The sequence below is a fragment of the Salvelinus namaycush genome, chromosome 20 (assembly GCF_016432855.1).
Source record: "Salvelinus namaycush isolate Seneca chromosome 20, SaNama_1.0, whole genome shotgun sequence".
Lineage (NCBI taxonomy): Eukaryota > Metazoa > Chordata > Actinopteri > Salmoniformes > Salmonidae > Salvelinus > Salvelinus namaycush.
This window is the reverse complement of record NC_052326.1, coordinates 35,202,754-35,216,678: the sequence shown is the minus strand read 5'-3', so window position 1 is coordinate 35,216,678 and position 13,925 is coordinate 35,202,754. Positions and strand designations below refer to the sequence as shown.

Genomic DNA, 13,925 nt, shown 5'->3' with positions numbered 1-13,925 from the left:
AAAAATACTTTCCCAAGCAATGTCATTTGAGTCAGTCTGCACATTTTAAAGTTGGGTTAGTAGTTTAAAAGATATGTTTTCCTTATCATTACAATATTATTGTACACCCTTTCCCTGCAGTCATTTATTTCTGGTATTTGGTATCCAAAGGTCAGTTGTAGGTGGCCCCACTTAGAAGGTAAAGTGCATGCAATTTAATTAAGAGGTGCACAAACAACATTTCTCAAGCATCTTCAAGAATAGAAATGGAAAAACTTCAGTGAGTTGATCTGGAGATGTTCTAGTTATGATTCCAGGCCACAACAAGGTAAGGACCCAACTAATGATGAAAACATATTAAATGTATTGTCTGATTCTAGTAAAGTAACAAAGGAAGCAGAGCTATCCGCATAATAGAGATAAGGACTTTATCTAGTGCAATTATTATCACAATCTCTACCTAGATAGAGCACAACCAACAAATAATATTATAGGCTACAGTAATTATTCTAGTAAAATAATACTATTAAAGGGTAAAACAGGTGCTTATGCAAACGTGAACATTTGTTTCACTAGACTGTGACCAAGTTTATTGATTCAACATTGAGAAGGTGTCACGTTCTGACCCTAGTTATTGTGTTAATCCTTTGTTTTGTTGGTCAGGACGTGAGCTGGGTGGGCATTCTATGTGTTGTGTTTCTATGTTGGGTTTAATGTGTTGCCTGATATGGTTCTCAATTAGAGGCAGGTGTTTGACGTTTCCTCTGATTGAGAACCATATTTAAGGTAGGCTGTTCTCACTGTTTGTTTGTGGGTGATTGTCTTCCGTGTCTGTGTATGTCGCACCACACGGGACTGTTTCGTTTTCGTTCGTGTATGTAGTCTGTTCCTGTTCGTGCGTTCTTCGTGTTATTATGTAAGTTCGTTTGTTCAGGTCTGTTGACTTCGTTTATTGTTTTGTAGTTTGTTCAAGTGTTCATAGTGTTTCGTCTTGTTATAATAAATCATTATGTCTACATACCTCGCTGCGTGTTGGTCCGATCCATGCTCCTCCTCGTCTGAGGAGGAGAACGACTTCGACAACCGTTACAGAAGGCAACAGTCTTTATTATCAGGCTCAGGCTAAGACACAGATGCAGACACAGGAGGCGGATAAAGTCAGTTCTGGGAAGACTATGAAAAACTAGAGCACAGGAAACATGTGAACACGCTGATAGGACTTGACAGGACAAGACGAACTCGCAACAGACAAACAGGAAACGCAGGTATAAATACACAGGGGATAATGAAGGGAGATGTGAGACACCAGGTGGGGGGTCAAGACAAGTACAAAGACAGGTGAAACAGATCAGGGTGTGACACTTTATCATTGACCTTGGATCCGAGATATAAATAATTGACAAACATGAGAAGAGAACAAGAATCACAGAAACTGAAAAAAAAAAAACGAATTAGAAATGTAAATAGAAATAGAAAAAGGCATAGAAAAGGCATTCCATATTCCCAAATGATCCCCATCAAGATGTTTCCAGATGTTGATGATTGTATTGTGCTTTATTGTATTTTCCTTCAAATGTTGTGTTTTATGACCATCATAAGACCTTCTGTATTATTGTTTTATTCGACTGTAAAATACTGTATGCTGGATGTCTTTGGTTATAGGTTCAATAAGTGTCGCTGAGGAGAGAGAGAGAGAGAACAGGGGCACTGTATCTAAAATGAATCTCTCTGGGGAACATGAAACCAACACAAAAGCTAAAAGGTGGGAGGAAAGGGAGAGAGAAAGAAAGAAAGAAAGAGAAAGAGTGTGTGTGCGTTTCCAAGCGAGCGTGTGCGTGTGTTTTTGTACACTGTTTTGTACAGCCAAAATGTATGTGAGCTTGTACATTATCATTAGACAGCATGCATTAGAGACTGAAGGTCTCTGTGGTGTTGAAGCCCAATGCAGCAGGAAACCAGACTCACCTGTTCCCAGCTGTGTCCATGAAGAGTGACCAGTCTATGGGATGACCAGACGTATTCAGAAAGGGAGACGGTTCTACTGAACAAAGGTATGAGGGCTGTATTTTATGTAAAATATGCCCATATGAAATTTATTAACGTGCAGGTTTGGGGAGTAACTGATTACATGTAATCTGATTTCCAAAAAGAACAGCTAAAATGTTGTAATCAGATTACAGATACTTTTGAAAAACTGGATGATTACTTCTTGGATTACTTTTAAATTCAGAAAGGATGATTGCGGAAAAATACATTATGTCACTTTTCTGTTTTCTTAATGTCATTCAATTCGGGATTGAAAAAAGGTGCAAGTTTAAATTTGAGTGAGTCTGACCACAAGTCTGAGACTACTATGTTGACACACCAAACGCGTTTGATGGATCCTTTTTGTCTTCTTCTAATGCCTCTCAAGGAGAAAGTAATCCAAAAGTAATCAGATTGAGTTACTGAGTTTGGGTAATCCAAAAGTTCCATTACTGATTACAATTTTGGACAGGTACACTACCGTTCAAAAGTTTGGGGTCACTTAGAAATGCCCTTGTTTTGCTCAGTTGTGCACCGGGGCCTCCCACTCCTCTTTCTATTCTGGTTAGAGCTAGTTTGCGCTGTTCTGTGAAGGGAGTAGTACACAGGGTTGTACGAGATCTTCAGTTTCTTGGCAATTTCTGGCATGGAATAGCCGCAATTTCTCAGAACAAGAATAGACTGACGACTTTCAGAAGAAAGTCCTTTGTTTCTGGCCATTTTGAGCCTGTAATCGAACCCACAAATGCTGATGCTCCAGATACTCAACTAGTCTAAAGAAGGACAGTTGTATTGCTTCTTTAATTAGGACAACAGTTTTCAGCTGTGCTAACATAATTGCAAAATGGTTTTCTAATGATCAATTAGCCTTTTAAAATGATAAACTTGGATTAGCTAACACAACGTGCCATTAGAACACAGAAGTGATGGTTGCTGATAATGGGCCGCTGTGCGCCTATGTAGATATTCCATAAAAAATCTGCCGTTTCCAGCTACAATAGTCATTTACAACATTAACAATGTCTACACTGTATTTCTGATCAATTTGATGTTATTTTAATGGGGGAAAAGTTGCTTTTCTTTCAAAAACAAGGACCTTTCTAAGTGACCACAAACTTTTGAACGGTTGTGTAACTAGTAACTGTAACTGATCAAATTTAGAAAGTAACTTACCCAACCCTGTGTGCATGTGTGTGCGAGTATGTGTGTGTTTTTGTGTGTACAGCGTAGCCTACAGTTCAATAAATCAATCAATCAAATGTATTGATAAAGCCCTTCTTACATCAGCTGATGTCACTGATGTCACCTAAAACCCCAAACAGCAAGCAATTCAGGTGTAGAAGCACGTTGTATATGTACAGTTCCGTTGTATATGACATCATCAACATTAGACAGCATCAATTAGAGACTCAAGGTCTGTCTCTGTTGAGTTGAAGCCCAATCCAGCAGGAAAGACCAGATTCACCTTTTCCCAGCTGTGTGTCCATGAAGAGTGACCAGTCTATGTCCCATTGACTATATGTTTTCAGAAAGGGAGACGGTTCTACTGAACAAAGGTACGAGAGCTGTATTACACAGGTAGGCCATCCAGACATAACTTGGTACACAAAATACTGAACATTCTACTTTTTATTTAGACTGAATGGGTATAATCTTACAGAGAGTTGTTGCACTTTTCTGGCCCCGACTCTCAGCTCAAACTCCTCACAAATGAGAGAGCTGAACCTGAGTGACAACAACCTGCAGGATTCAGGAGTAAAGCTGCTCTCTGCTGGACTGGAGAGTCCACACTGTACATTGGAGACACTAAGGTCAGTATTCATGTATTTTTTAAACAAATGAGTATAGTTCAACGTGTTTATATAGGCCAATACAAACCTAATATATTTGGTAATGAGAATTGAGCTTCACTGCTCCCAATCTACATAATGATAGAAAAATCCAACCTCAAAAAGAATCAGCATCCTTGTCATGTTTGTTATAGAAAGAGGTGTATGAACTCAAATCAATGTACAATAAACCACTCATTTGCTTTTGTAAAATGTTCATTGTGATTGTTCAGCTGACACAAAAAAAAGATAGCTGCCACACTCCCTCTCGAGATTTTAGCACTATGTGTATAAAATTATTTAGTGTTACTGGTGTTACTGTTTAGTATCTATCCTGTTGCCTAGTCACTTTATCCCTACCTATATGTACATAGGTACCTAAATTACTTCGTACCCCTGCACATTGACTCGGTACTGGTACCCCCTGTATATAGCCAAGTTATCGTTACTCATTGTGTATTTATTACTTGTGTCATCATTTGTATATTTTTCAATTTTTTCAAAATTTTTCTTTCTGCATTGTTGGGAAGGGCCCGTAAGGAAGCATTTCACTGTTAGTCTAATTTGATTTGATATGCTACATGTAGAAATCATGATACTGTAACGTCCGGGGTGTAGTGGGTGAGAAGTCAGGCGCAGGAAGCAGAGAGTTCAGGGTAGTGCTATTCCTTTTAATGCACAAAAACCGGTGGACATAAACCAACCCCACGAAACACAGGGCGCACACCAAAACAAATGCCCCAAACACGTGGGGACTTAAACAGTCCAACAAAACTCATAGAAATGGGAAACCCGTAATTCATAGACGTGTACACACGTACACCAAACAATCCTCCACAACCAGCAGCCCGACTAATCAGCCTAAAACACAAACAGGTGCAACCAATAAACAGAAAGGGGAAAAGGGATTAGTGGCAGCTAGTAGGCCGGTGACGACGACTGCCGAGCGCCACCCCAACAGGAAGGGGAGCCACCTTCGGTAGGAGTCGTGACAGATACAGTCTCTACAGGCTGTCAGGCTGCCTGGTCACAGAGGAAGGCTGTGCTTCTCTGGCCTCAGCTCTCAGGTCAAATCCCTCCCATCTGAGAGAACTGGACCTGAGCTACAACCACCCAGGAGACTCATGATTAAAGCTGATCTCTGCAGGACTGGAGGATGGAAAAACTGGAAAAACTCAAGTATGTTGAGGGTTTGTGTCAATATGTTTTCATGTTACACACAGGTAGACCATGCGTGTGTGTGTGCGTGCGTGCGTGCGTGTGTGTTTGTGCATACGTGTGTAAGTAAGTGTGATACTGAATCATGGTTTGTTTTTTCCCTACAGTATTGAGTGATGACTGCTTTGAGGAATAACTTACTGTGTATAGCTAAAATGTATTGAGATGAAACTTGAGAGATTGATCTGAAACCACAAAGATTCTGATTCAAGTTCCAGATTGTTCCTTCCTGGAATAAACATTCTAGAATTATTGATTACAGCAAAAGAATGAAGGAGTGCTGAATGCAGAGTTCGGTTTACAGTCAGACATCAGCTAATTATTCATGATGCGATACGTAGCTGGAGAGCAATAATCTATGGTTTGCTCGATTCCATAAATATGATTTGTAATATTATAGCAAATGGTGGGGCAAACCCGGGCCACTGGTGTGAAAGGCAAACACCCAACACATCATCACTCAAATAGGGTTAACCCAGGGGGTTAACCCAGTCATTCATTTTGAAATCAGAGATGTGCTTGTTATTGCTAAATATTGCCATTTGTTTAATGTTTATTTGTCAAATGTCAACACCATTCAGTTTTTTTTATGAACTAACTTACACTGAGTGGAATTTAGATGTCACAGATTTTACTGAAGCAAGCACACTAAAATTATAAGTATATTTACAGTACCAGTCAAAAGATTGGAAACACCTACTCATTCAAGGGTTTTTCTTTATTTTACGATTTTTACATTGTGAATAATCAACACTATGAAATAACACATATGGAATCATGTAGTAACCAAAAAAGTGTCAAACAAATCAATTTAGATTCTTCAAAGTAGCCACCCTTTGCCTTGATGACAGCTCTGCACACTCTTGGCATTCTCTAAACCAGCTTCACGAGGTAGTCACCTGGAATGCATTTCAATTAACAGGTTAAAAGTTAATTTTGTTCAAAGTTAATTTGTGGATTTTGTTGTGTGTTATATTTATTTATAATTCAAGGCACACTTAACCAGCATGGCTACCACAGCATTCTGCAGCGATACACCATCCCATATGGTTTGCGCTTAGTGGGACTATCATTTGTTTTTATACAGGACAATGACCCAACACACCTCCAGGCTGTGTAAGGGCTATTTCACCAAGAAGGCCAGTGATGGAGAGCTGCAACAGATGACCTGGCCTCCACAATCACCCGACAACCCAATTGAGATTCTTTGGGATGAGTTGGACCACAGAGTGAAGGAAAAGCAGCCAACAAATGCTCAACATATCTGATAACTCCTTCAAAACTGTTGGAAAAGCATTCCAGGTGAAGCTGGTTGAGTTAATGCCAAGAGTGTGCTGTCATCAGGGAAAAGGGTGGCTGTTTTGAAGAATCTAAAATATATAATATATTTTGATTTGTTTAACACTCTTTTGGTTACTACATGATTCCATATGTGTTATTTCATAGTTTTGATGTCTTCACTATTATTCTACAATGCAGCAAATAGTAAAAATAAAGAAAAACCCTTGAATGAGTAGGTGTGTCCAAACCATTGACTGATACTGTATATATAACAATATTCTGTTTTAAATAATAATTTCATACTTCACTGGCATTTTGATGGACAATTCTGAACGTGTTATGACACTTGAAGTTGACTATCACTGAGTGTTATTGAAGCAAGACCCAGAAATGATTTGATATTGAGATAAAAATGGCTCCATTGGACCTTTACGCTTAAGGCACAATGTCTGCTGTCCAGTGCGCTACATAGTTCACAGTATAACATTAATCATGATAACCTTTATTCAGGGAATACCTTCTACACACAATATATCATACACTATAATAAAATCACTTCTCTGTTATTTTGTCCTCTTTACAAATACTGCCATTAAAATAAAATTATATTATTTTCATACAATATAAAATGTCCACATTACGGCAGCTATAGACATTTAAAAGCAGCTTCAAACAGCCTTTGATTTGGCAAAATAATAACATTTGGCAGTGGATTGTACTGTACTGATGATGATGATCCATGAAATAGGTACGATAAGGCAAAGACTCCCAAACGATGACCCAGGTAGGACCTCATCTGGGCTTCTCCAACTTCCATGTCCACATACTATAGGTCCTTGTAGTCCTAAAGGGTAGTTTGGAACTGGCCCTATATATTGTTATAACATTAGGCAAACAGTTGTTATGCTGGGCAACCAGTTTGCTTTTTGATAGCTCTGAGAACATCTATCTGAACAAGCATCCACACCTGCATTGAAACAGTTTACAGATCCATCATAATCTCTAATAACTGGTATTGAGCCTGGAACACTACCACAGTGATAGGTTTTGAGGGGGAACATTTGGCAACACAAGTATTATGGTGATGATGGAAAACATTTGTCTTGTTTTCCCAAGGCCTAGAGTGAAACTTAACTGTGGCTGCGCTGTAGAGAGCCAATCAATGTAACCACAGCTCCCTATGCTGTGTCTAGCTAAAATAAAGAAGAAAAAACCACATGGCAGTTTCAACCCATTCTTAAAGAGAGTGAAACTAAAAGGATAACAGGGTATGTCATTACTCCATTGCTAGATTTGTTAAGCTGTTCGTGTAATACTATGTGCTATGATGAGGTCAGAGAATAGTGCTCTTTAGTTATAGGCTACATGGGCTAAGCGGTAAAACACAAGGAATATGGATTGAAGCCTATATATTGTCTAATGATCAAAAACAAATATGTGATTTATACTAGCATACCCCTAAAGAAAGGGAGCAAACAAACATACAAAACAACAGAAGATCAAACGAGATGAGACAGAAATGGAATATAATCAACAACAACAACAAACTTGAATAGCAGCAGGATGATTGTGTAAAGTGTAAACCTGTTGAACACAAGTAAATACAAAAAGAGAGCCACCAACTGTATCAAAAGAATTTCCCTCACACCCTATCTGGAACACACGTCTCTGTCTCTTCTGACAACACTGATAATCCATGATGTGGTACACAATAATCCATGATGTGGTACACGATAATCCATGATGGGGCACACACATTACAAACACACCGTAGACACAGTACGCAACACAACAGGTTACTAGCTACTAGTTCCTTCACATAGTTTCACTTACAATAAGTAGAAATCGACAGTAAGGTCCATACCTTAACTAAACCTTAATTTACCTAATTTATCCAAAAATTAAGATTTGGCCCTACATGCGCATCAAAGTTCAACATTGAACATTACAAATTGCCACGTCAATACTTAATTGGTTATAATAAATTTAAAAAATAATAATAAATATATATATATATATACACACACTTATTGCTGTTTCGCTGTTTATTTGTTCCAATCTGAAACAATAGGGGTGACTACTGCAGTCACTCGCTGTGTGTTTGAGTAATAATAGCAGAGACGGGTTCAGATTGTATAGAAGTGTGTACAATAATTTACCAGCTAGCTGCAGTGGGGATGGTTAGGCCTTGGCTGCAATGGTAAGGCAGAGGGGAGAGAAGTTGGTGGAACAGTACATCCAACAACTCCAACGTTTATGATTTCAGGTATCAGTCTGATGTCCCGAGCTTTGCTATTAGTTCGTCACAGATCTTTGTGAGCTCCTCGATTTCTTGATTCTGGTTAGAACAGAGAGAGCAGAGAGATTGTTCAATCAAGGTACAAATGTGCAATTCTGCACTTCTCATTGAAACCCTAGATAACTAATTAGATGGCTTGGTTATTATTTTACTATCAGTGATTCTTACCTTCTGATAGAGGGGTTCGCTTGTCATTGGAAGCCACCGATAAGTAACACAATTATTGTATCCAGTTATGTATCCAGTCTTTTACTATAAATTACTTTTACAGTAGGGTTGAAATGCGGGAACCCGGTTACCGAGATTTACTAAAATGTACCGAAATGTACCGCACAAATCCCCTCCTTTCTCCCGGGATAAATAACTGCGAGAAACCGGTAAATTATAATTAATTATTTATATGAACAGCATGATGTGGAATGTAACTGTTAAATTATGTGAGATGTCTAAATCTGGATTCTCTATGGCCTCTGTGGTCACTGCATGATGAATCATAAAAACTCAGGCTTGGGACCAACAACCCATCTCAGTTTGTAGACCTATCATCTCATCATGATAACTTGTTTTATTGTGACAGGTAGACCTACATTTGATGCAGCATAGCATATGCTACAGTAATATAAATACCGAATGTGCATCTAATTTACACATCTCCATCTGGCTTTTGGGGATCAATTTATTTTTTAATTGTAAAGATTTTTTATTTTTTTATTGCAGCTGCAAGGTTTTAAAACACTCCTATATTGTTGCTTTAAATCAGTGGACGAGCAAGCACTCTCGCAGATTTTCTCTCTCTCCATCAATTCCATTCAAATTGCATCCAAAATAGATAATCCTGTTCAAGATTGATATGCAGTGCATTCGGAAAGTATTCAGACCCCTTGACTTTTTCAACATTTTGTTACATTACAGACTTATTCTAAAAAGTATTAAATAAAATATTGTCCTTATCAATCTACACACAACAACCCATAATGACAAAGCAAAAACAGATTTTTAGACATGTTAGCAAATTTATGAAAAAAAAAATATATATATATATTTTTTTTACATAACTATTCAGACCCTTTGCTATGAGACTCGAAATTGAGCTCAGGTGCATCCTGTTTCCCTTGATCATCCTTGAGATGTTTCTACAATCTGATTGGAGGCCACCTGTAGTAAATTAAATTGATTGGACATGATTTGGAAAGGCACACACCTGTCTATATAAGGTCCCACAGTTGACAGTGCATGTCCGAGCAAAAACCAAGCCTAGAGGTCAGAGGAATTGTCCGTAGACAATCACGGACTACAAAGGGAAAACCAGCCACATCGCGGACACCGACGTCTAGCATCCAGACAAGCTAAACACCTTCTTCGCCTGCTTTGAGGATAACACAGAGCCACCAAAGAGGCCCGCTACAAAGGACTGTGGGCTCTCCTTCTCCGTGGCCGACGTGAGTAAGACATTTAAGCGTGTTAACCCTCGCAAGGCTGCCGGCCCAGACAGCATCCCTAGCCACATCCTCAAAGCATGTGCAGTCCAGCTGGCAGGAGTGTTTACGGACATATTCAATCTCTCCCTATCCCAGTCTGTTATCCCCACATGCTTCAAGATGTCCACCATTGTTCCTGTATTCAAGAAAGCTAAGGTAACTGAACTAAATGACTATCGCCCCATAGCACTCACTTCCGTCATCATGAAGTGCTTTGAGAGACTAGTCAAGGAGCATATCACCTCTACCTTACCTGACACCTTAGAACCCACTTCAGTTTGTTTACCGCCCCAACAGATCCACAGCCGATACATTCGCCATCGCACTGCACACTGCCCTATCCCATCTGGACAAGAGGAATACCTATGTAAGAATGCTGTTAATTGACTATAGCTCAGCATTCAACACCATAGTACCCTCAAAGCTCATCAATAAGCTTGAGGCCCTGGGTCTGAACCCCGCCCTGTGCAACTGGGTCCTGCACTTCCTGAAGGGCTGCCCCCAGGTGGTGAAGGTAGGAAACAACACCTCTACTTTGCTGATCCTCAACACTGGGGCCCCACAAGGATATGTGCTCAGCCCCCTCCTGTACTCCCTGTTCACCCATGACTGCATGGCCACGCACACCTCCAACTCAATCATCAAGTTTGCAGACAACACAACAGTAGTAGGCCTGATTACCAACAATGACGACAGCCTACAGGGAGGAGGTGAGGGCCCTGGGAGTGTGGTGCCAGGAAAATAACCTCACCCAACGTCAACAAAACAAAGGAGATGATCATGGACTTCAGGAAACAGCAGAGGGAGCACTCCCCCATCCACATCGAAGGGACCGCAGTGGAGAAGGTGGAAAGCTTCAAGTTCCTCTGCGTACACATCACGGGCAAACTGAAATGATCCACCCACACAGACAGTGTGGTGAAGAAGGTGCAACGGTGCCTCTTCAACCTCAGAAGGCTGAAGAAATTTGTCTTGGCACCTAAAACCCTCAAACTTTTAGAGATGCACAATTGAGAGCATCTTGTCGGGCTGTATCACCACCTGGTACGGCAACTGCCTCGCCCGCAACCGCAAGGCTCTCCAGAGGGTGGTGCGGTCTGCCCAACGCATCATCGGGGGCAAAGTACCTGCCCTCCAGGACACCTACAGCACCCGATGTCACAAAGACCAAAAAGATCATCAAGGACAACAACCACCCGAGCCACTGTCTGTTCACCCCGCTATCATCCAGAAGGCGAGGTCAGTACAGGTGCATCAAAGCTGGGACCGAGAGACTGATAAACAGCTTCTATCTCGAGGCCATCAGACTTCTAAATAGTAATCACTAGCACATTAGAGGCTGCTGCCCTATACATAGAATTGAAATCACTGGCCACTTTAATAATTGGAACACTAGTCACTTTAATAATGTTTATATATTTTGCGTTACTCATCTCATATGTATATACTGTATCTTAGTCTATGCTGCTCTGACATTGCTCTTCCAAATATTTATACATTCTTAATTCCATTCCTTTACTTTAGATTGTGTGTATTGTTAGACATTACTGCACTGTTGGAGCTAGAAACACAAGCATTTCGCTACACCCGCCATAACATCTGCTAAACACTATGTGACAAACAAAACAAGACTCTTCCTAGAGCTGGCAGCCAGTAGCTTGTAGTGTCATACCCAAAGAACAAGGTGCTTCAACAAAGTACTGAGTAAAGGATCTGAATACCTATGTAAATGTGATATTTCAGTTTTTATTTTTATAAATTTGCTAAAATGTCTAAACCTATTTTTGTTTTGTCATTATGGGGTATTGTATGTAGATTGATGAGGGGGAAAAAACTATTGAATCAATTTTAGAATAAGGCTGTAACATAACACTGTGGAAAAAGTAAAGGGGTCTGAATACTTTCCGAATGCCTATATATAGATGTCCTAGTCTACCTTTTTCAGGTAATAGTTTCAATGCAGTATTAGCCTTATATTTACATAATGAATGAGAGGTTATGCATAATAAGCTTCTAACTCATAGCCTCTGTCTCTTGCGCAATACGCACGCACCTGTGCTCCGCTGGTCTCTCGCTGTAAAAAAAAGTCTCCTTAGCGCTTGGAGTCCTATGCAGGAAAAGCTAGACTAGAATAGCTTGCTGGGCATTTTTTGTGGTTGCATTTCTTACACCAATAAACTATTCGAAGAGTGGCGCAAGCTCTTGTATGCTGAATGTTAAATACAGCAGCCAATAGAACTCAGTGGTAGTCTGAAAGAAGAGCGAACGCACGATGGCGGTAGGCTAGTTATAGGCTAGTTATTTATTCAGATCCATAACCATTCAAACCTCTTGAAGAGAATTGAAAGCCTTCTGCATCTCATTCTAGTCCTATATTATTCAAGGATGTCATTACAATGATGAAGACAAGGACAACGAAACTTATTTAATTTAACTGTTGCGAGAAAGGAATGAAACAACACTAGAGAGAGAAAGAGGTAGGCTAATAACATTAGGGGAAATATTATGAACAATTAAAATCAAATTCGCTAGCCTATACTTGTAACTTTGTAGGCCGCATGTGCTGCAACAGAATTGCATTCTCTCAGCTTTATCATGGTTTGAACGAGGTGTGTAATTTCATTCCATTTAATACAGTGCAATACAGTTCACACTCAAAGTTTACTCGAGCTTGATTCATTTATTTACCCATTGCATAGCTACATCTACTGTATGTGCTTTTATGTTTTTCTGTTGTGCGTAATGTGCGGTAGCTGTATTTGATAATGGCACAATCATTTGGCCTTTTTTGGGCTTGGGCTCACTAAATGATAACATGTCTTTAATAATGTAGGGCTCATAAATGTATTTAGTCAGGCTCAGGTTGCATCAGGAATGAATTTTCGATCAAAGCTCTAATCAAATCCAGACATAAATGTCACGTTCTGACCTTAGTTCCTTTTTTATGTCTTTATTTTAGTTTGGTCAGAGCGTGAGTTGGGGTGGGCATTCTATGTTGTTTCTCTATGTTTTGTTATGTTGTTCTATTTCTATGTGTTTGGCCTAGTATGGTTCTCAATCAGAGGCAGGTGTCAGTCGTTGTCTCTGATTGGGAGCCATATTTAGATAGCCTGTTTTTCATTGTGTTTTGTGGGTGGTTGTTTCCTGTGTCTGTACCATACGGGACTGTTTCGATTTTCGTTTGTTCTTTCACTTTGTTATTTTTGTAGTGTTCAGTTTTACATATTAAAATGGACACTTACCACGCTGCAAATTGGTCCGATATCTCTTACTCCTCGTCAGAAGAAGAGGAAAGTCGTTGCAATAAACCTATTTATATGATTTATAATGCTTTTGAATGACACCTGCGGTTTTAGCGGGAAATACCAGGTTACCCGGGAGGAAAGTGATTTATTCTCGGGATGTATTCAACCCGATTCTACAGACATATTTCCCCAAGTGGAGTAAGTCAAGTACCTTCTGGTGGAGGGCTCTCTCCAAGGAGTCCACCTTCATCTGCTCTTTCCTCAGGCTGGCATGAAGAGCCACACTCTCTGAGTCGGCCTTGGAGCGCACCTGGGCTATGTCTTCATTAGCCCTGCAACACAGCAGAGAGATAAACGTTAGAGAAAGAAAATAATGAAAAATAAAAGACCTCCAAAGGAAGATCTCTTCCCTCCACTGTGTACTGTAACCAATGAGCAATAGGCAAGATGATAGCAATGTACACAACATGACCAAAAGTATGTGGACACCTGCTAGTCGAACATCTCATTCCAAAATCATGGGCATTAATATGGAGTTGGTCACCCCTTAGCTGCTATAACAGCCTTACTC

The 13,925-nt window shown here is 39.9% G+C and overlaps 1 protein-coding gene across 1 annotated transcript in view; it reads right to left on the bottom strand.

The window, feature by feature from the left end:
* Nucleotides 1-8,601: 8,601 nt before the first annotated feature.
* tacc1 (transforming, acidic coiled-coil containing protein 1) overlaps nt 8,602-13,925 on the bottom strand; it is a 28,598-nt gene continuing 23,274 nt past the window's right edge. Inside the window, exons 12-13 of the mRNA XM_039015386.1 lie at nt 13,566-13,686; nt 8,602-8,670 (exon numbers count right to left, since the gene is read on the bottom strand). Of these exons, the coding sequence (XP_038871314.1) occupies nt 8,602-8,670; nt 13,566-13,686 (190 nt within the window). The remainder of the gene's footprint in view (nt 8,671-13,565; nt 13,687-13,925) is intronic.